The following is a 22,031-nucleotide window of genomic DNA, read 5'->3' as shown; positions in this document are numbered from 1 at the left end:
AATTTCATCTCAGGTAGGCTCCTATGAGCCCAGTTTCGCTGGAGTTGTCTGACAAGGGTGAAACTGTGACCAAAGCTTGGCCCAGTTCCTTTGGTTGGTAGGATATAATGTAGTTGTGTTGCCGTTTGCAGTAGCATAGTCTGACAAAGATATCAGATGAGAATGTGCCCAGAAAAAAAAAGGACAGAGTGTTTTTTTGGGGTTTGGTTTTTTTTTTTTTTTTTTTGCTGGGTTGGTTTTTTTTTTAGTAGATAGCTTTTACAGAAAACTGCTGCCATAAACAGGCATTTTTATTCTCTATTACAACTAGATGAAAAACATGTAAGGTTTAAGTTTTCACATCAAATTGTGAGATGGTAATTTTGAAGGGATTGTACTGAATTGCATGCTGTGGAAATCATCTCACTGTAAACGCTGTACTGAATGGAACTGTACCACAGCGGCATTTAGAATTCCTCTGAAAGTGGTTTCACATGAAACATTTCAACTTTACATATTAAAGGTGACATTTCTTAGAGGACTGTAATACTTTGTCAGAGTCTATAGTTTCTAATTGAACCCATATAGCCATGCTAGATAAATGGTCAAAGTCTCAGTTTTCAAAAAATAACAGCATAAGCTTTTGAAGATAAGATAGTATTAAGATAATGTTTTTCTCATGTTGTCATCAGTAGAGGAATTCCCCTCTAATATCCTCAACAGAGTTGTTTCCTTTAACCATGCTAGGATGGAACTGGGTTTCAGATCATTATCTATGCTGCTTCTCTTCTCAGCTAAAGGATAGATAAATTGCAATGTGAGCTACTGCCTATAGCAGAATAAGCATAGAGGTTCCAGCATGACCACACCCTACATGAGTCATTTGTGATGAGCTGGGGGTAGGTCAGCCTTTCCATTCACTCCTGTTGAAAGTATCTCATTTCTCCCTCTGGTTATTCTCTAATCCAGGCCTTTGCTGCCTTCTGGTGCCCTCCTGACCCTCAGGACTCACTATAATTTTTATTATGCATCCAGAAGATAGCAGGTGCCCTTTTTACCCAGCAGCAGCAATTCTTCTTGGGGATATCCCTTCCATCCTAATACGTATAAATGGTCCAGCCAGTGTGTCGTTAGGGCAGGGAGTTGTTTGCAACACCAGATACACATTCTTGCCATGTACATTCCAAGAAGTTGAGACCCTGTAAAGGATTAGATACTACTGAACAAAGATGGTATCATGACATTTATGACATGATAATATATCATTTATGACATGTATATGTGTAATATATATAATATGTATGACATGATATATCATACGATTGTAATATTATTACATATTGTGATATGTTTGACATGACATATTATACATATACATATACATGTTGGCCAGAATAATTGACCTGTGCCAACGGTCACTGTGTGGATAAAGTGCTTGGCATACTTTTCCCATACAGCTAAGAACCTGGCTCCATGCAGCTGAAGACTAGCACTTCTAAATATTATTTGGGGGCCAAGTAACTTACTGTTCTTTTGTTTGATTTATCACTCATACAATTCTATAACAAACAAATAGAGATCACAGGCTCATGGAGTCAGTGTCAGAGCTCACACAAGGGTGGTGTGCCCAGCTCTTGCTGGCTCTGTGGCAACTCTTAGTGACCAACACTGCTTCCTGAACCATGTTAGCCTTGCATTCATTTCTTCTGACTTGACGTATCTCAGATCTTTCAGTTTCTTCTGACCAGGGAAATCAAAACAAAACGAGAGGCTGTTACTTTCAAATTCAGAAGAAGTCCATCAGAAACAAAAGAATAAAAGATAAACAAAGACTATTTCAAAGCTTTGTCTACTATTGTCTTTTGAAGAAGTTAAAGCTTTGCCAGTGGATTTTCAAACTTCTGTGGAGACAGGGGAGTCAGGGCCACATCCTCCTGATCTGGTGGAGTGCTGATTTTGAACTGTCATAAGTGGCATTTTGTGAAGTTAATCCACGATGCTTGAGCTGAATCACCCACCATGAATCTAGCAACAGGTTTTACATTACCACATTACCATAACATCTGACCACCTGCAGCGCAAAATCAGTAGCAAAGTCCCTGGTGGATTTCATAGAGTGTCTGGCATTCTGGCATTTATCCTTTTTCAGACTCAGTTCTGCGGAGCTGAGCTTTTTTTGGATTTGGCGCCATAAGTTCTGCTCATTTCCTTTTTGGACGGAGGGGGTGGGGGGGAGCGGGGTAGGGTTTTATGTGGCGGAAGGGACGGCCAGAGCTGTGTCAGTTTTATAGCAGAAAGGCTTTTTCAGGCGGTTGATGTTGCCCTTTTCTCTGTCCTACAAGAAACATCTCCAGCAGTTGGCCGTGTCTCAGCTGACCCTTGCTCGACTTGCTGTGTACATGAGGCTATGAGGGCCTTGATGTCCAACTATCCAGGGGCCTGCTTTGATTATAAAGATGTGAAGGGTAAACTGTGTTTTGGGAATGTTATTTAGGTACAGCAAATGGCTGCTGAGGATCTGGGGAGTTATAAAGAGTTTATAATGATTAGCTTGACACTCATAGCATCCTGAAATGCTGGTAGACCTGAGATCCTTTTGATCTTAGAGGCCAAGATCAATGTAGTTGCAAATCTGCAGCATCCAAACCTTCCCAACTGATCTTCAGTGCTTCCCTACTGGAGCCTGGCATAGAAAGATATATAAGCTTCAGTTTCTCGCTGGTTTTGCCTCTGCTGTGCAAGTCCTAATGGATGTACACCCCCTGCAGACCATGTTAATGAGCCTCTGGTTCACTAGGCTTTATGGCCAAGACATGGTGCTGTAAAACTTGGCTGAATCCAAGTCCAAGGCAGCTCTTTGGTAAGAAGGAACCCTGGAAAAATTAACTTTTTTTCCCCACCTCCCCTTGAGATTGTGTTGTATATGAAGCTCTGTCAGACCAGCCTTTATGCTCTGTTCAACAGTGTAACAAGCTGGGGACAAAAGCAGAAACATATGGCCAAGTACTGAGAAAGCTTTTACTTCTGACAGTGCATACATCTCTTCCTTTGGATATATCACGAATAAAAACTGCTAAAGTGCCAGTTAAGCTGCATACAATTATTTGCAGACTAAGTGTCAGGATTCTTTTCTTTTTAAGCAAGAACCATTTTAATAGCTCAGGATTAGATATTTACAATTATCCAAGCTGGAAGGATGCATTCCTATGACACGCTCCATTTTTCTCTCACAACTCAATACTCTCGCCATTGCTTGGGAGACGGATCAGAGAGGGAAGGAGATAATAGCTTCAGAGAATCATAGAATGGTTTGGGTCAGAAGGGACCTTAAAGCTCATCCAGTTCCAACCCCCCTGCCATGGGCAGGAACACCTTCCACCAGACCAAGTTGGTCCAAGCCCCATCCAACCTGCCCTTGAACACTTCCAAGGATGGGGAAGCCACAACTTCTTTGGGCAACCTGCTCCAGTGTCTCACTGCCCTCACAGTAAAGAATTTCTTCCTAATATCTAATCTAAATCTATCATCTTTCAGTTTAAAGTCATTCCCTCTTGTCCTGTCACTACATGCTCTTATAAAAGGTCTCTCTCCAGCTTTCTTGTAGACCCTCTTTTTAGGTACTGGAAGGCTGCTATAAGGCCTGTATACTAACAGGTTATAAATAGAGGCTTTGTAGAAATTGGCTTCTGTCACTGAAAAGAAGGAGAAAAAAAAGCCCTGTGCATCCAGATCACACATCTTGGAAGACAATAACTGGGACTGCAAAAATATGAGGAACAGATGAGATCAAGGGCTAAAAATGTCAGAATTTGTTAAAATACCTGTTGCTGTTTTATAGCCTGCTATAGTCAGGAACTATGAAACAGACATCCTCAAACACGGGACGTAGATTTGCCACTTATAACAAAAAGGAATTTGAAATTACCTAAAATTTCTCTTTCCTAAAGTTTTTCTGTTAGGAAACTTTCTTAAAGTTTCTCTTTCTATCAGAGAAAGTAAAATATTTGCAAAGCAACAGAGTTTAGTCAGTGTTGAGCACAGTTTAATACTCTCCCTGAATGGCAGTTGCAAAAAAAACTAACCGAGTCAACAAAAAACTAAAAACCAACCCCCAAACACCAAGAAAAGGCTGGGGATGTGTCCTCCTTTTGTCACTTGAGATCTCACCATTTCTTGTCTTGGTAGGTAGCTGGTGACAGTGGGTCTTCCCACTCAGATGCATCTGTATGTCCAAAAATAGCAGAGAATGATCCGTGAGCTGCCACCTGTGGCCTGTGACGGGGGTGGGGGGGGGGGGGAAGCAATGCAGCACCACCTTCTGCTGGCCACCCCCTTTCTTTCCGAGTCTTTTCCACCTGCACAGCAGACATGGCTCAATTGCTCACGGACTTGCCTTCTAGCCACGGGAGTTTATGGTCTGGCGCACCCGTGTGAGCCAAGGCTGGCATGAAGTCTGGCAGTGTGAAACTGGATTCATGAAGTGTTCAGTTGTGCCAGCTGCAGGAGGGCAGCAATTGCCAAGAGAAGGGCAGAGAACACAGCTCAGGGCAGTAACTATCTCAGCTGTCACCATTTAATTCATCACCAAGTCTGAGTGTCAGCACTCTCCAAGAGAGACAAAAGCAGAACCCTGTATCCAAGCATTGTGGGGCACAGATTTATTCCATTACATTCAAATATTTCCCCATGGTGAGCCTTGTCTCTTTACATTTTCCATAGAGAAAAAGCATGTGCTAACATAGCTGCCAGTTAGAGGGGTATAGTTTTGTGTGCATGTGTAGATCTAGTTGGTTTCCTTAGGATGTAAAATTAAAAGGAAGAAGCCATTGTTCTTTCCTTGCTCTCGATTTTCAATAATTACCAGCTCTCATAAGCAGACCAAAACAGATAACAGATGGCACTGGCTAGCAACAAGGAAACCTAGATGCAAATACAGTACGGTATATGAAGAACATCTCTGATGTGGCCGGGTTATGTTTTCTATCATGGTTTCTAACTAGTTGTGAGAAAAATCCAGCACTAGCAGTTTGTGGTATTTAATTGGATGTGAAAGGTGCAAATGATTCAGCTGGCAACCAAATGACAAATTTACTAATAAATAAATAAATAAATGACCATACAGGGGATCGATCCACTTTCTACTGAAGTTAACAGGACACCCTCCAATAATGTCAGCAGCTAGCTGAATGGGACCTGCATGCCTATTCCGGATTTTTATCCAAGGTCCAGATGCACACAGGCTACACTAACAAAAGAGAAACAGAAGATGCTTGTCCATGAATGCTTTGCTGACCCAAGCAAGGAGCCACTTTTTTTCACAAACATCAAAATTGGGCACCATGCAGGTTCCCTCAGGGTAGGAAGCAAGTCCAGCACGTCAGCCACATGGGTCCCAGGCAGCCCGTGTGCCCTTGCTCCACACAACCTGGAGGTCTTCACGATGAACCAGGAGCCACAGATGAGCTGAACTGCAGGTTTTTGTCTGTAGCTGTGCGGTGCAGGTCTCCCAGAGCTTGTATAAGGTTGTTTTTAATTTAGCTGAGGTGAAAGTCAGACTAAACAAACAAACATAATCTCTGCTGTGAGTATCTCTGTATGGGGAAACACCAGGAGCACTTTGAGGAGGCAGTGAACAGTGCCCTTGGGAGTAAAGCACATGGGTGAGGCACGTCCACATGTAGATGAGACATCTGGCTGCAGTTTGATGAGTGTACACATTTTCCACTCTCATGCCCACAATGTCACCTCTGCCTCAGCTTTTAAATTCCAGCCTTCTGAGCAGGAAAAGACACTAGAAACTAAAATCCCACCAGATTCTCTTTCCACCAAGAGTGGATCTCTCCTTATAGTGAATGGATATCGGATCCATTACCAGGAATGAACAATAGAGGTCTGAACAGCTGGAAGGTTGAGGTCTGATGTCTTGGTTGAGTGAGACTACAATTGCATGCTTTCTTCCTGCAGAAATGGGTGCTTGCCAAATCTCCAGTGTAACACAGAGCGCTTGCTTCTTACGCTGCAGAGCCCTAAGATATCAGGCCTTCTATGTAAAGCAACAGACAGACAAATGCACTCAAAATGACAAAGAGATTTTGAATATTTACTCTCTTTGCTTCTACCTTCAGTGCTTGTACAGGCAGATCCATGGCATTGAGCACAGTTCTTACCTTGTAAGGTAGAAGGATGTGGTTAAATGCTTGCTGCTTTTTCTAGAAAATGAGTGTGTTGATGTGGTGCCAGTCAAATGCTGGCAGAAATTTGAGAGAGCCTGTATAGCTCACTCATTCGTTGATGCTCCACTCGTACGTCGTGTGCCCATCCCTTGCCTTTGTTGTTAAAATACCTCTTCTCTAGCCCTTCTCCCATACAACACCGAGTTCATGCCTATAGAGAGCATCAGAACATCAACAGTTTTCCTCGTCAGATGAGAAATCTATAAATTCAATTTTTCTTTGAAGTAGTTAACACTCCTTTTGCATTCAAGTAAAGCTGTCACTGAGTTCACTGAAATTTGCCCATGCAAGAAGCAGAGGCTCTGTCCCCTTGGGAGTACGCAAGCCATTTTCTAGTAATTTGTCTGCTAAAGTGACAGATTTCCTTATTATAGCACTGAAAACAGGAACTTCACTGTATTCTGACAGAAATGACTTTACATATTTTATGAAGCTGAGCCAAAGGCACTGCTCTTGTTAGCTGTAGTTGGTGGCTGTTTGGTTGGTCTGGACATGAGAATTATCTACTTCCCCTTCCTCTTTTTTGTTTTTGTTAATTAAGGCTTTATACCTGACTAAAATACACAGCTATATTTTCTCCTTCAGGTCATGTTATCGGAAGCTTTGAGTTGGGGGTGGGGATAAAAAAGTTCACTTACTAAGTAAGATTAAAGCAATTAAAGGCTAAGGCTCATATTTAATTTTCCCTCGAAGATGCAATTTTTCATGCAGTGACAGCATCAAAACCTTTTCAAGTTTTATAGCTATTTCACATTTGGCAGAAACAACAGGAAACCATCTGTAGCAAAGCAGGATTATTGTAAGCATAATATTCAGTAATGAAAAAAAGACTAAAAGAAATCACTGTTATCTTTATGTTGTAGCTTTGAAGGTGCAAGGAGCAGGATGCTTGCATTCGCCCATCTATCTACTAGCATCAGGAAAATTTTCTAGATGAGGCAACCACGTAGGAAGTTGATTATTTCAGCAGAAGGAAGACGTCCAATAGGAAATTTGACTTTTGGTTTCTTGTTGTGATAGATAACTGTAAAGATGCTCGTGCAGAGGAGGCTCTATATGACTGGTTTCTGTAAATCATGGCTTACATGGCAGAGCTTGTAAGTGCCCACACAACTTCAAGCAGGAAAGTTGTCCCACAGAAGGCGAATAAGCTGCTCATGTTTTTAAGTTTTAATTTCATGCTTGAAAGTCTTTCTTTGGGCCAGGGAAATAAATATAAGCTGTGGGAATTCAGACGGCTCATACTGCTTTCTGTTCCCTAATGGCAAAGTGTGTTTGTTCTTGCTTTGTTGTGCTTTATGTGCTCTAAAGGAGACATCCAGACTGAAAGAGAGCATACTCAATGGTTGAGAGTGAAAAATACTTTTCACTGAAACTTAGTTTGTTAACTGGGGTGTCACATCCCAAGGCTGCAGTTTCAGGGGTGCTTATGGTAGCCACTGAATACCTCTGAAGACCATGGTCAGTCCTGTAAAGCTGTTACAGTACTATAAGTATGCTTAAATTTCTGGTCATGCCAAAATACTCATCGGTATGTCTGACAGAAGGAAAGCACCATTTTTTCAGGTGTGCTCTAAAATTTAGCCTGGTCTCTTTTCCTCAAAATATGTTGAAATTTTGACTAGTGAATGAGAAGCAAATCAACCCATTTGTAATTTCTTTGTCACTGACAGTGTTTCACATATTAATAATCAGGCCTAGCTTTAAGATAGCATTTCACTGTTCAAAAGTCAAAATATGTCAGGGAACTCAATATATGCTTGTTATTAATGTCTTAAATTATGGCTAGACACCCTGTTTTTCCAGTTTTCAAGACTAGTTACGAAGGCCTTTTTTTTTTCCAGTGCTGAGCTGATGAGACATTAAAGGTTTCTTTTTCAAATAGTTTGGCTGTTGGGTTGCTCCTTTCACTCACACCTGCCCCTTGACTTAGAAATCGTCTCCGCCTCTTCAGCATCAAACACTGAATTTACATAGGCACAAAGAGAGTGTGGAAGGCCAACAGCTTGCACTGTCATTAAGATGGGAATGCAAGAAGAACAAAGCAGCACAATGGTAAGAGAAATATCACAATACCCTACCTTTCTGCAAGGCTGACTAACCAGGGCTTTCCCACAGGAGGGAATGGTGCTGAGGATACCGCAGGATTAGCAGATGCATGTAGGGCTGCTGGCAATGACTAAGCCAGTAACAGCAAGCAAATCGAAGTTCTAGACATGAGTCAGGTTTTGAACTTGTTGTGGTTTGTAGCAGCTCAAAAGGCTTTGTACAGCATCACTGTATGAGTCTGTGACTGCAAAGTGATGGGCTTACAGCTGGTATGGCCACTATCCGCTTTGGAGGAGAATGCTTGCTTCCAGCAAAATGTACTTGAGCTCAACTCCATGCGTTGCTTGCCCACAGCACAGCCTTAGTTGTGCCTCTCACACTATTTTAGTGCCTTTCCAAAGCATTCTGCCTTGTTTATTCAGTGAGTTCTTCCTAATTATACAAGCATCCCTGAAGAATTTCAGAGATGCACATTAAGAAGCGTGGCAAAGTTATTTCTTAAAAAATAACTGACAAAACCAAGAAAAAAATGGTGGAATGATATATATGTTTACCACCTGAAACAAGTAATATTTTGTATGTATGCTTGGCTTTTTCTTCTGGAATTCTAAGACATAGAAGCAAAGAAAATGAAAGGGAAGCATGGTGTCTGGGCTTGTTTTGTTCCTTCAGAATTTTCTGTTCATCCCTTTTAAAAGAAGTTTAGTGGAAAGACTTGAGAGTAAAGACTTGAGATGCTCCCTCAGTCCTGATGTCATGGGTGTTTTTGCTGTTTCTTTTAATAAGCTGATGATGTGCTTTTATTTGCTGTGGCTTGTGTCTGTGATGGAACTTTACAGAAAAGGTACAATTGCTGCAGGAGCTGCCAAAACTGTATTAGTTTAATCAAAATGAATGAAAGAGGCATCTGCTTTTCCCTTGCAAAGCCAAGTGCAAGGGCTGAACAGCTCAGGCTCCACAGAAACACATACAGAAGCAAAGCTGCTATCATCTGTGGTATTTTCCCTATCATTACTGATGCTAGCTGGATTAATTTACCAAGCATCGCACACAGCCCATTGCTTAGCTTCATAGACATGTTCATTTTTGCAGAACAGATGAAAATTCATAATCAGTTCTGTTTAATTTCATCTGGAGTTTTCACCCTTTTTTGTATTTATAGATGAAACACTTCTGTAATCACAGGAGAGCAATTAGTGATGGGTGTGTGAAAAGCACGTAGAATAGCAAGCACTCTCTGAGTCTTTGATTTGGGAGCACTCTGCGGTGAGAAGCAGATATACTTTCTGTTAGATCATCTTTATGGACTTAATCCCACAGAGGAACTCGGATGCTTATCAGACCTGTCACTTCACATGCTCCATCTGAAATTTAGATCTTAAGAAACCTTGCTCGCCTGTCCCTTCACCCCGAGGTATCTACATACCTTAACACCCACGTTTGCATCCACTGAGTTCCTTGCATGCCTGAACGTGTGTTTCTGGACATGCTTTACCTGGCCTGGCCTGTGCTGGGTGAACAGACTAACAGGCCACGCGTAAGTCCTGCCAATGAGAATGGTTGCACTGTCGTGTTTAGCCCGTGCTTTGGGAACTCAGGTGGGACATCTGGATTCGATGTGCTCCTCAGCCTGGGGAGACTTTTGCTGTTTCTCTCACGGCAGTGCCCTCAGCCCCAGCTCTTGTGCATTCTGGAAGAGGTGTCCATCTGTCTGTCCATCCCTCCATTTTTTAACTGTTACATTTTCCTAGGCATAAGTCACTATTTGGAGAGCAAAATCAAAATAATGCCACTGCATGGTGGCTAGGTCACTTGCCAGGGTGTATGGAGATACAGGGTCTGGGGAATACTCAATATAAGATACATGATCTTTTGTCAGAGTAAGAACTAGAGCTTGGTTTCTAAACCCTGCCCAGGTGGTGCCCAATCGCTAGTTTTGGAGTCATGTGCTGAGTGAAAAACAGAAGAAAACTCTCATGCAAAGCAGAAAATCGTCAACAGGAGGGAGCAAGACAGTCTGCAAGGGAGCCCCAGTAGCCATGCTGCCTGGCCAGGGACCTGGGGCTATGCCCTCTCCATGGATCCTGCCCACCCTGCCCCCAGTCACTAGTGGAAGAAAGATTTCCAAAATGATGTTCAGACAAAGGAGGACGCTTTCAGCAGACAGGCAGAGGTGTTCGGCCTTGCATTGCCCCATGGGTGATGGGGTTGTAAGTGCACATGTATGGAGAAGTGGTAGGAGGGGTTCCATAGACTGGATTGTGGGGGGAGCCTGGAGGACTGGTTGGCAAAGCCTTGCCAGGTTCCTAACTAAACCTTGCCAGGGTCATGGCCAAGGCATATGTGCTGGGTTTTGAGGATCTCTGTTTTGAGACGTCTCATTCACCCAAAGCTCTGGCTGTAGCAAGGATGCTGCCACCTCCTGTGTCTTCCACAGAGCACTGAGTCCATTGTGGCACTGCTCCTGTTGTGAATCTGGCCTAATCCCTGCTTCAGCAGGGAGCTTTCTTAGGAAAAGTGTGCTAGAGTTCAGTCCAAACTGGTTTAAATCAGGAATGGCTATGAGGCAAGTAGCTCCCGGAGCACCAGCATGGTTGAAGATTGATTTCTGATGGTTCAGTCTTGTGGCTGATTCCCAGATCCAGCTGAAGCTCTCCTCACTGGGACATTTCCAAAGACCTTACTGCCCTGTGCATTTGTCAGTGGCTCACCGGCAGACTCTTCCTATGGTGATGTGCACCAGGGACGTCTGCTGCCTCCCTGGGGCCAGGGTAAGGGACATCACCAGAAAACTCACTCCTCTGGTACAGCTCTACTATCCTTTATTAGTCTTCCAGATGAGCAATGAGGAAATCTCTTCAAGAAGCCCGAGAGGACTCAAGAAGGATTTCAGGGCCTTGGGGCGACTGGTTCAGGGTTCAAGAGCCCAAGTAGTGTTCTGGTCCCTCCTGTCAGTCACAGTTAATGACAACAGTTACATCAGAAAAATCTTATTAATTCGTGGCTCCGTGGTTTCTTGAGGAAGACCAATGAAGATCTCCATCCTCTAGTGGATACAATGCTGATGAAGGGTCTGGAGCACTCGTGTGATGAGGAATGGCTGAAGGAACTGGGGGGGGTTTAGTTTGGAGAAGAGAAGGCTCAGGGAAGACCTTATTGCAGCCTTACAGTACTTAAAAGGGGCCTATAAGAAAGATGGGTAGAGACTTTTTAGCAGGGCCTGTTGCAATAGGATGAGGGGCAATGGTTTTAAACTAAAAGAAGTGAAAGTCATGGTGGCCATGAGGAAAACATTCTTTACAATGAGGGTGGTAAAACACTGGCACAGATTGCCCAGAGAGGTGGTGGATGCACCATCCCTGGAGACATTCAAGGCCAGGCTGATGTGGTTCTGAGCAACCTGGTCTAGTTGAAGACGTCCCTGCTCATAGCAGGAGGTTGGACTAGATGAGGTTTGAAGGTCCCTTCCAATCTAAACTATTCTGAGATTGTGTGATTTCTCCCTGCGCTGTCCCTGTGGGAAGGACTGCTGGGGAGAGGGGCTAGGGGTGTATGGGTAAGCTGGGGGGTGGGTGAGAAATTGTGTCATAGCCACACAAGCACCATTTGCTTTGGAATCCACTTTAAACAACAGCCCCCCCCCCCCCCCCCCCCGCAAATATCCAATAACCTGGTGGTTTTGGTACTCTCTTGAGAGACAGGAGTTGGAAGTTCAACTCCCTGTTCCAATTTTAACAGAGGGAGTATTTGGTGTTCCATTTACTTAAAGTGTGTCATACTGCTCCACTAATAAACTGACCTGTGGAAACCTCTGAAACTCCTCTGAAATGAGCTAGCCATACCCTGTATTCACCCTTAGTGCTTACTAAGCAGAGTAGCAATGCTTTTTAATCTGTTCAAGAACAACTATTCATAGTGCAAGTAGAGAGTGCAGCAGAGATTTAGAAGTAAGATGTTGCAGTGGAGGGGTGATAGGTGGTATGAATGTGGCCATCTTAGGTTTTCATTTTCAGGCTTTTGAGTGGCATTGAAATAAGAGCACTCTACAGGAACTATAATATTTTCTGAACAGCAAAGGCAGATTTCAAAAGCACACTTTTATTGTAGACTATTTGGGTTTTATGCAGGAGACTGCTAACGGTGGTAATACTCTTTTCTCTTAGTAGGCCTGACCTCAGCTCTGATGCTGCTCCATGAATGGGGGCAGCATGAACTGGTCATTATGTTTTGAAGGCCAAAGTTATTCCCTTTTGGAGGAGTTTGTTTTATTAGGCACATAAATTAGGGAGAAACTTTCCTGTAGCTCTGTGTAGAGCTTTGGATTCTTCTTACAAGAAGAACATATGTGCTAGAGATAAACAGGACCTCAGGGATTCAGGTGAGGAGCTTCATATATAAAACAGTCTGAGCGAGGAAAATACAAAGAACTGGCTCCACACAAATAGGGAAACTCAGCCACTGTTTCCTTAAGGGTTTAAAATTACATCACCTTGAGGTGCCAAGAAGCAGGGTAGTCTTATGGCTATTTTTTCAATGGATTTTTATACCCAGTGTGTCATACATGACAACAAAAAAGAAATGGTTTTAAATCACATATCATGTACGTGGGTTTGGGTCACTTTTCATTATAAGCAACAAACACAGGTTTCTAGCAACAAACAAAAATACTACACTTTCTGTCTCAAAGCTGATGGGTCAAGTTTTGGTGTAATTAAGCATAACATAAAAAAACCTTTTCTGTCAATACCATCATTTATCATGAAAGGACGAGCTCTCTGTAATGCATGGTTTGAATTAACCGTCACTTGCTGTTGAAGTTGAGATGCTGTATACACATCTGGCACCTAGGCACATACAGGTGTTTTATAAAGCAGAGTAAAGTCAGCCAAAAACTGACTCTGAAAGCAACCTGAGCCCACATGTGAACACAAGCACTTGTTTTCCATTGAAAGCTTTTTCCTCTAAACAAATTTCCTGCTTGCATCCTTTTTTGGAGAAGTATTAGCTTTCACTGTTCGCCATTTAAAGCACATCACTAAAACATGCCCCCAGGCCTTTGCACAGTTTGACATTTTAGACAAGCTGTAAAAGAAACGTAGCTTCTCGATTGCTGTTGTGCACTTGATAGTTGTATCATTCAGAAATGTTGTTTCTATAACCCTTTACTTACTTCAAGCAAAAAGTCATGGAAATAAATCATTTTCTATTGTAGAATTTTGCTATAGAATACATTGCTGCAGTTATAAGCGTGATTTTTCCACAGCTTACATAGAGCAATTCCTTTAGTCAGGCTATCTTCTAAAAGTTACCCCGGACCTGGGAGAGGAGTGGGTACGCCAGGAGGCAGGAAGGGGCTCTTGTCAAAGCCCTCACAAGCCACAAACAAGACTGTAAGATGATCTTGACACTACCTACCCCTTTGCAGACAGACTGATGGCACATGATGCCATCGATGGGCCCCGGGCAGGTGAGGGTGAGTTGTCTGGGGTTTCCCTCCAGATGTTTTTCCGATGCAGAGGCAGCAGTTGCCCAGCATGTCTTTGCCACCTTCAGGGAGCTGAACTGCTACAGAGAAAGGCTGCATAAGGGGAGCAGGTAGAGCAGAAGGTCAGGACTGCAGTGCAAGTGAGGGTTGAAGGAAAGGATGCTCAAATCATCTTTGGGCTTCCAGGTGTGTGAAAAGCAGGGGGCACATGAGCAGTGGCTATGACAACATGGTGTGCAAGCAGGGGGAAGGGGTACCTGCTGCTTTCCAGTGTTGTGCTGCTTCAGCTGGAGCAGAGTGAGGAAAGGTGGCGAAAGGGGTATTGCAGAGTTAAAGAGGAGTTATTGGCACCACAAAGAGTTTGTGTTGAAGAAGAAATACAAGGCAAAGGACTAAATGGAGACAGAAATAACGAATGCTTGGAGAACAAGAAGAAAGATGATGTGTTTCTGGGGGCTGGAGAAGGAATTGCTGGGGAATACAGGGCATTTGCTGCCTAATTCATTGCTGGTGGTCTCATTAGGCCAGAAGGGCCTGATAGTGCATGTAACTGCTTCTTTAAAATTGGAACTTATTTCTAACACCCAGGCAGCAATGGAGCAGCTGCCTAGAGCCATGTTTCTGCCTAGAGCACATTTCTGTTTCCCTCTCCTGTGGCTGCCTGTGCGATAGGGCAAGCTGAACTGGCCTTGCTTATGCTTCTTTTCTTCCTTTCTTTTTTTCCAAAGCTGTGTTTTGTTTATTGCATTTGACTTTGGGTTCAAGCAGCATTCTGTAGCGCTGTCAAGATCTGAAATGTTGGAATGAAATACTGAATGCATTTCCTCAGATGCTTGGCACTGGAAATTATGGAGGCTCCAGGCTAAGCGTCCGCAATGGATTCCTGTGATTGCTGTCATGGTGCCATGCTCCATTTTTCAATACATTGGCCATGGGCTGATGTAACTGATTTGTCTGAGAACCTCCTGCTGACACCAGATAGGAGACATCATCCCCCAAGGAAAAAATCCCAAACAAACAACAAACACCCTACAGGAAGAAAAATAAGTATAAATGGTAAATCTTTCAAATGTGAAAATAGAACAGGATACCTGTGGCCAAGCTGAGATTGATGCTGCAGCTTCACAGGCAGTTGTGTCAGTTCAGCTCAAGTGTAGATATGTCTTTGCCCATCCTAGGTGGGTAGATGTTGAACATGTTGTACAGGCTCTCTTCCCACCCTCCCTTTTGCCCTATTTTAAATCTGCTGCAAACTTACACTGCTTTATCCAGATTTGTAACAGCATGAGGTTTATGTGCTAGCTGGGACATGCAAGTACCTGGAGTTCTAGAAATGCTCATAATTTGCATTCTTAATAAAACATAATTTAAAATCCTAAATATAGAAAGTGCTCTATAACTGAAATGGATTCAACCAGCTCCTTTTTCCCAGAGCTCAACATCCCAAACATCCCTGTGAGGCCAGAAATTTTGGAAGAAGCCCCATAAAGGCCTGGCTCTGAACTGCTTGAATAGAGAATCAGAAAACCAAATCTAGAGCTTTCTGTTGGGTTAAATCCAGAACATGCTGATGGGTCCTCCCCGGTGGGAAACCAATCCGTGACGCTAGAACAGCCCTTAAGGATCCTTAGTTTTGTTTCTAATCCAATATGCTTTCTGCTCCCAGGATCAAAGATAGGTGTTATGAATGTTCAAGAAGGGCAAGTTTTTCCAATTTTAAGCTTTATACTAACCACGTGGACTGTAATTTTTCTGCCTTTTTTTCTCTTTCAGTGTAATTTCAGAATAGCTCCTCACAAATGTTTTTGAGTGCCATGGATTAATGCAGCATTATTCCAAATGCTATGGTAATTCTTCACCCTGGAAAATCTTCCTTAACTGGTTCTGCACCATGAAGGGCATCCCCATTACACCCTAAAATTTATTGGGCCTTTGAGCAATATGATGATACAGACAACAAATATCTTTGTAAATTGCCGTGTGTTATTCTTTCCGTATGACACGCATTTTCTGATCGTGTCGTTTCAAAGCATTTGGTAATTAGCACAACACCTGCTAATGGTGGAGTTTCAGCAGCCTGAGTTCTGGGATATTCAGTTGTGTTTCTCTACGTCCTGACACTGTCCTGAGCACTCTCTTCTTTCCCTCTTATCATTTGTTTCCTATATCTCAGTGCTCTATGTTTTTGCCTCCCATCAGATGGGTTCGGTGTAAAATTAAGTGCCTACTACCAAGGGCTTTCTTCCAGAGGGATTTAAGAGGCTGCATGAAAGTGTCTAACCACAGCTTGCTTAGAGAGAGGATGGGTATGACTGAAATGAGGAAACCAGGCTTGTTTCAGAAAACATGGGGATGACACGAGCTGATGCTGCTCATCGTCCTTCTCATCGTCTCCCACCAAGTCAAAAATATCCTTTTGGCCTTTCTCACGCAGCCGACATGCTCCCTCTCCCGTGGCAGTGGCGATGGCTTAGACATCACGCCTGGTGCCTTGTCCCACAGCCCGACTGACAGAGGAGAGGGGAGGCTGTGCCAGAACATGTGCCTGCGCAGGTGATCAACCCCATTTCACACACAACCTCATGCCGCAGACTGTCGTCCGTCACCGGCTCCTTCCCTGGGCACACCCCCATGAGCTCCTTTGAGCCTGTCTGGTTTTCCCTCCACCCAGTACCTGCATCAGGGGGTTGATTTTTATTTTTCTCCTTTTTTTTCCACCTCAAAGTGATAGCAATTCCTGGTGCATTTATCTTGGATGATGTGGCCGTTGTAAGATGAACTACCTGCAGCAGCCAGTCTGCGGTTGATTTGAACACAGGCGAGTCTCAACAATGAGCTTAAAGGAGGGTGTCAGGTATAAATCTTGTCTTCAAACAGCCAGGGTGCATTCCAGACTTCAGAGACACCTCTTTGTGTGGAAGGGTTTCTTTTTTTCATGCCTCCTTTTTCTTTTTCTTGGACCTGGAAGAGGATGAAAGTGGCGGGGTGTGTGCGTTCATTTAGGCTGATAATGAGAGTGGGGCTCACGGGCATGGTAATTTGGCAGCCTCTTCACTTCCTGTAACAGTTTAAGAAAAAAATCATCCAAGGGCTGCTTAAAGACAAACATTTTTTGTTTAACTACTGGTGGTTCATTTTCTGAACAACCCTGCAATTAATCTTATTTGTGTTAAAGAGGCAGGCTGCTTTTTATAAGCTTTTCTGAGCTATAATTAATGAAGATCAAAAATGTTACAAAGACATAATATTTAACTTTTCATAGGTGCGACTACACAACATCTGCAGCAATTAGAGGAACAAAAGAAAAGGACCGTGTTTGTTTTTTTCCCTTCAAAGTGTCTTTGTGAAGCCACTTTTTTGCACACCAGTCTTCAGTGTTTTAGAGGTGAGCATTATGTTTGGTGAGGTGACTAATCGATACTAAACCCACAACAATTTGTCAGTTGCACTGAGAGATAACCATATGGTTCCAAAATGTCACCAGCTAGGTCAGACTTGTGAAGACTGAGCCCATGAAGTTAAGTGCAGCACTACCTGCATTGCATCATTAAGGACCGGAACCAAACAAGGGTGTTCATTCCTTGCAGACTACTTTTTAAGCAAATGCATATGTGTTAGCGTTAAAACTTCAAAAGCATCGCAGCAGATTCATGATGGATGTTTTGCCACCAGGAACTCCATAGCACAGATCGTCTTTTAACTGTGCTGCTTAAAACATAATTGGTTTGTAATAAGTGGTAGCTTATTTATCTTTGGATAATTAAATGAAGAGCCACTGTGGAATGCATCACTTGAAGACATATGACAAGAAGTGTGCATAGTTTTGCCTTGGCACTAGCTGCCTTCCGCTCCACCAACCTTTCAGCTACTCTAGCAAAAGGAAAAATCTGGTTTTCACTGGCCTGTAATCAAACCAGGGATTGCTCCAAGTGTGTCACTCAGATTCGCAAAACAATGGCAAGCTTTGCCTTTACGTACAAACAATGGGTGCATGACTTCATTATGCTGGGGATCACTCAATTTCACATGCATGTGGCGTTTTGCAAATGGTTTGCGAAGAGAAGCTGCAGCCGCATCATTCCTATTGGTGTCAGAACTTTTCTGGCATTGCTGAGACAAAGTTAGCTCTGTCTTCTGTGTGATCTGGGATAGGTCTGATGTCAAACACTGTTTGAGGAACAAGCTAACCTGGTAGAATCCCAAAACCAACAGAGGCACTGTCTGATGTGTGCTAAACCATATTAAAAATGAAAGAGGACTTAATCTTCGTCCTTTGCAAAGAAGCTATGACCCAGGGATGTCCACCACACCATCGCTGTACCCTATTAAAGTTCATGCTACCTGATGGTGAGTCCCTCTGTCTCCAGTAACAATAAACTGTGCTTCTAGAAACATCAAGGCAAATATGAGCAGAGGGTGCAGGGCATCACTGAGCACCCTGCTGTTGTGCCCCAGCAGCCTGTGCCCCAGCTACTCCCTAGGAGGGAACGGTCCAGTGCCTTTGTGACTGGGGGTCCTTGTGTTTAACTCGTGCTTGATGTCTGAAGATAGATAGGTTTGGTTTGAATGAATGTTTGCACAACTGAATCGTGGAAAGTTGCACATTCTGATTACATCATATTTATTTCTGTTCACTTTGTGACTCATAACTTCCTAAGTGTATGCAAAAAAAAAAAAAATCAAACGATTTCTTGTATTTATCTGAAAAGTCATCTGCCATATGCAGTAGACATCTGGTCTCTAAAGCTTTCCCTCTAACACCTATCAAGGTCAAAATCCAGCAAGTTCATGGGACACCAGGGAGCTGTTACGTGAAGGTTTCCCTCAGAGCAGGACCAGGGTTTTGATCAAGAGTGTTTGGCTTTGTGCAGACAGCCGTGGGGGTGTCAGAAGTAGCAGCAATGTGCTACCTAAGTCCTAACAAAACCAGGCACAAGCAAATGTCAACAGCTTCACTTTTTTCTTAACTGCTAAACTTTCATACGTAAAAAAATCACACACTTCCAGTACCAAATTCTGTATGTTCTTTGAATCATTTCCAGGATTTTACGTTTTAACTGAGGTGAACCCCTCCCACAGTCCCCCTAGTTACTCATCTACCCTTCTTTCATCTTCTTATCTTTCAGACTGTAAGATCTTTGAGGAAGAGACAGTCTTTATTTGTGTACTGTACAACACCCGGCATATGTAACACTAAACTCAAATGTTTGCCTACACTGTAAAATAGTTGCCAATTTTAGGTGCGGTGTTGGTCAGTACACAGTTGAGGTTGCCAGTGCAATGACAGTTTTGCTCCTTAGCTGCTTTCTTCCCTGTGCAACTTGCACCTTAATCACTGCCATCATCATGAAAAGGTTTTGATAGGGACATTTTCAGGAAGAGCTGGAGAGGTTCTATGGTCACTGTGCTCACACTTAATAGTCTGTTTGCTCAGGGAAATGAGGCATTTCCACATTTGTCTTCGCCTCTCCACCCCATCCTCTTTTATACTTCAGACCTGCTGTGTGAGGCCCCAGATTTTTTATCTTGTGCTCAAAATGCAGGTCTGCTTTAAAGTTAGAGGAACAGTGTCTTTGATGAGTTTTATTTATTCTACCATATAATCCCTACATATATGTTCAGTTTATAGGTAAATAGCAGCTAGTTTGACTCTGTATGGCACTTTTCCACATGAAAGAAGGGGAAAATGGAAGAACCGGGGAATTACAGACCAGTCAGTCTCACCTCAGTGCCTGGTAAAATCTTGGAGCACATTCTCCTGGAAGGCATGCTAAGGCACATGAAAAACAACAAGGTGCTTGGTGGCAGCCAGCATGGCTTCACTAAGGGGAAATCCTGCCTGACCAATTTGGTGGCCTTCTATGATGGGGCTACAGAAATAATGGGTAAGGGTAAAGCAGTTGATGTCATCTACCTGGACTTGTGCAAAGTGTTTGACACTGTCCCACACGACATCCTTCTCTCTAAATTGGAGAGATATCAATTTGATGGATGGACCACTCAGTGGATAAAGAACTGGCTGGATGGCTGCACTCAAAGAGTTGTGGTCAATGGCTCAACATCCAGCTGGAGACCGGTAACAAGTGGTGTCCCTCAGGGATCGGTGTTGGGACCGGTCTTGTTTAACATCTTCGTCGCTGACATGGACAGTGGGATTGAGTGCGCCCTCAGCAAGTTTGCCGATGACACCAAACTGTGTGGTCCGGTTGATACACTGGAGGGAAGGGATGCCATCCAGAGGGACCTTGACACGCTTGTGAGGTGGGCTGATGCCAGCCTTATGAAGTTCAACCACAACAAGTGCAAGGTCCTACGCCTGGGTCAGAGCAATCCCAGGCACAGCTACAGGTTGGGCAAGGAAGAGATTCAGAGCGGCCCTGCAGAGAAGGACTTGGGGGTGCTGATCGATGAGAAAATGAACATGAGCCAGCTTCAGTGTGCACTCGCAGCCCAGAAAGCCAACCGTATCCTGGGCTGCATCAAAAGCAGCGTGACCAGCAGGTCGAAGGAGGTGATCCTGCCCCTCTGCTCTGCTCTTGTGAGACCTCTCCCTGAGTATTGTGTGCAGTTCTGGTGTCCTCAACATAAAAAGGACATGGAACTGCTGGAACAAGTCCAGAGGAGGGCCACGAGGATGATCAGGGGACTGGAGCACCTCCTGTATGAAGACAGGCTGAGGAAGTTGGGGCTGTTCAGCCTGGAGAAGAGAAGGCTGCATGCAGCCTCATAGCAGCCTTCCAGTACCTGAAGGGGGCCTATAGGGATGCTGGGGAGGGACTCTTCGTCAGGGACTGTAGTGACAGGACAAGGGGTAATGGGTTAAAACTTAAACAGGGGAAGTTTAAATTGGATATAAGGAGGAAATTCTTTCCTATTAGGGTGGTGAGACACTGGAATCGGTTGCCCAGGGAGGTTATGAGTGCTCCATCCCTGGCGGTGTTCAAGGCCAGGTTGGATGAAGCCTTGTGTGGGATGGTTTAGTGTGAGGTGTCCCTGCCCATGGCAGGGGGGTTGGAACCAGATGATCTTGAGGTCCTTTCCAACCCTAACTATTCTATGATTCTGTGATTCTATGAGATACTTTTCTCTGGTGACCTGCAAGAGAATGAAGTCAGAAAAATAGTACTTTCACCCTCAGTTCATGTAGGAATAAGTAATTGTGTGGGCACCAGCTACTGGAAGTTTATACCTGCTTTCTTTCCCTGACTTCCATCACAACCTGAAATCAGAAAATTGCTCTGCATCTTGCTTTTATGTGGTCTTGGGGATGAGATCTTTCAGTGTTGCTTTTTTTTTTCTGCCTCTGATTTTAAATGAGTAAAAGATCTTACTGAAGAGCTGTATTCATTTGCCTGCCTATGTATGGCTACTGCCATTTATGATGTGCTATGTAAGATGCTCACGTGTGGCTGGCCAGTTTGACACAGGACCCAGAGGGGACCTGCAGTCTTTTGGAGAGGGAACCTGAGGCCAGGAAGGGTGCTGTAGGACATCTCAGGTGGCACCAGGCACCTGTGTGTGGGCAGCTGTGTTGAGCCCTTGTAGAGTACAGCAACTAGAAGAATTGCTTAGGTAACAGCTCCAGAAAGCTCCTGATATCTCTCTGGTCATCAGATGACTTCTTTTGCCCCACGTGCATTTCTTCTTTCTTGCTCCCATGGTGGCTCTCAGCTCTCCAAGGAATTGCTACTTCTACGCTTGTTTCTGCATATAGTGGATTCTTAGCTTGAATATTTTATTTTAGTTTATTTTATAGCACCCTTGTAGGGTTTCAAAGTTAAGAAGATACTTTTAATATCGCAAATATGAACCCATCATTGACTCTTTACAAACTTTTGAGAAAATCAGACTGAGAACAGAACAACAAAGTATTGGCTGAGGGGCAAGATCAAAGCAGGGGGTTTTGAGCTCCAGCTCCAAACACTGAGCATAGGAACAGCGAGCTCATTCTATTTTTTTTCTAAATACAAATTTCCTGTGCCTTGTGCAGCTTACCCCCGTGTTTCCAAAGAAGCCTGGAACATGATCAGGCCTGTGACATTACTGAACAAGTAATATGAGATTTACTTCAACATGCACTACAACTGCTAGATGAAGAAAGTGTGCCTAACTGGTAATGCAAAGTGCTTTTTTTTTTTTTGAGCTTGACCTATTGCAGTGTCTAAAGATTTAATCTAAAACTTTGTCCAAGCCTCCAACCCAGTGTTATCATGGAGAGGAAGATCATCAGGAATTTCAGAGAAACTTGACCTCTTCTTTTAGTAAAACCTTGCTTCTCTCTGTAC

At 43.5% G+C, this 22,031-nt stretch overlaps 1 protein-coding gene across 5 annotated transcripts in view; it reads left to right on the top strand.

Moving 5' to 3' along the window:
- Positions 1 to 22,031, top strand: part of EDAR (ectodysplasin A receptor) — a 77,413-nt gene that overhangs the window by 1,985 nt on the left and 53,397 nt on the right. The window contains exons 1-2 of one of the 5 annotated variants that reach the window (XM_065677832.1): positions 8,209 to 8,267; positions 17,009 to 17,131. The exons of 2 other annotated variants lie outside the window; for them this stretch is intronic. Coding sequence is in view for 1 of the 3 variants with exons in the window: in XM_065677829.1 (XP_065533901.1) it covers positions 8,235 to 8,267 (33 nt within the window). In the remaining 2 variants the exon portion in view is untranslated. Of the gene's footprint in view, positions 1 to 8,194; positions 8,268 to 17,008; positions 17,132 to 22,031 lie in introns of those variants that run through there. 2 more of the 5 variants (XM_065677829.1, XM_065677833.1) reach the window with 2 other exon arrangements.

Source organism: Lathamus discolor, chromosome 4 (genome assembly GCF_037157495.1).
Source record: "Lathamus discolor isolate bLatDis1 chromosome 4, bLatDis1.hap1, whole genome shotgun sequence".
NCBI classification, from domain to species: Eukaryota; Metazoa; Chordata; class Aves; order Psittaciformes; family Psittacidae; genus Lathamus; species Lathamus discolor.
Note: the sequence above shows the minus strand (reverse complement) of the source record. Positions and strands in the feature narration are given on the sequence as shown.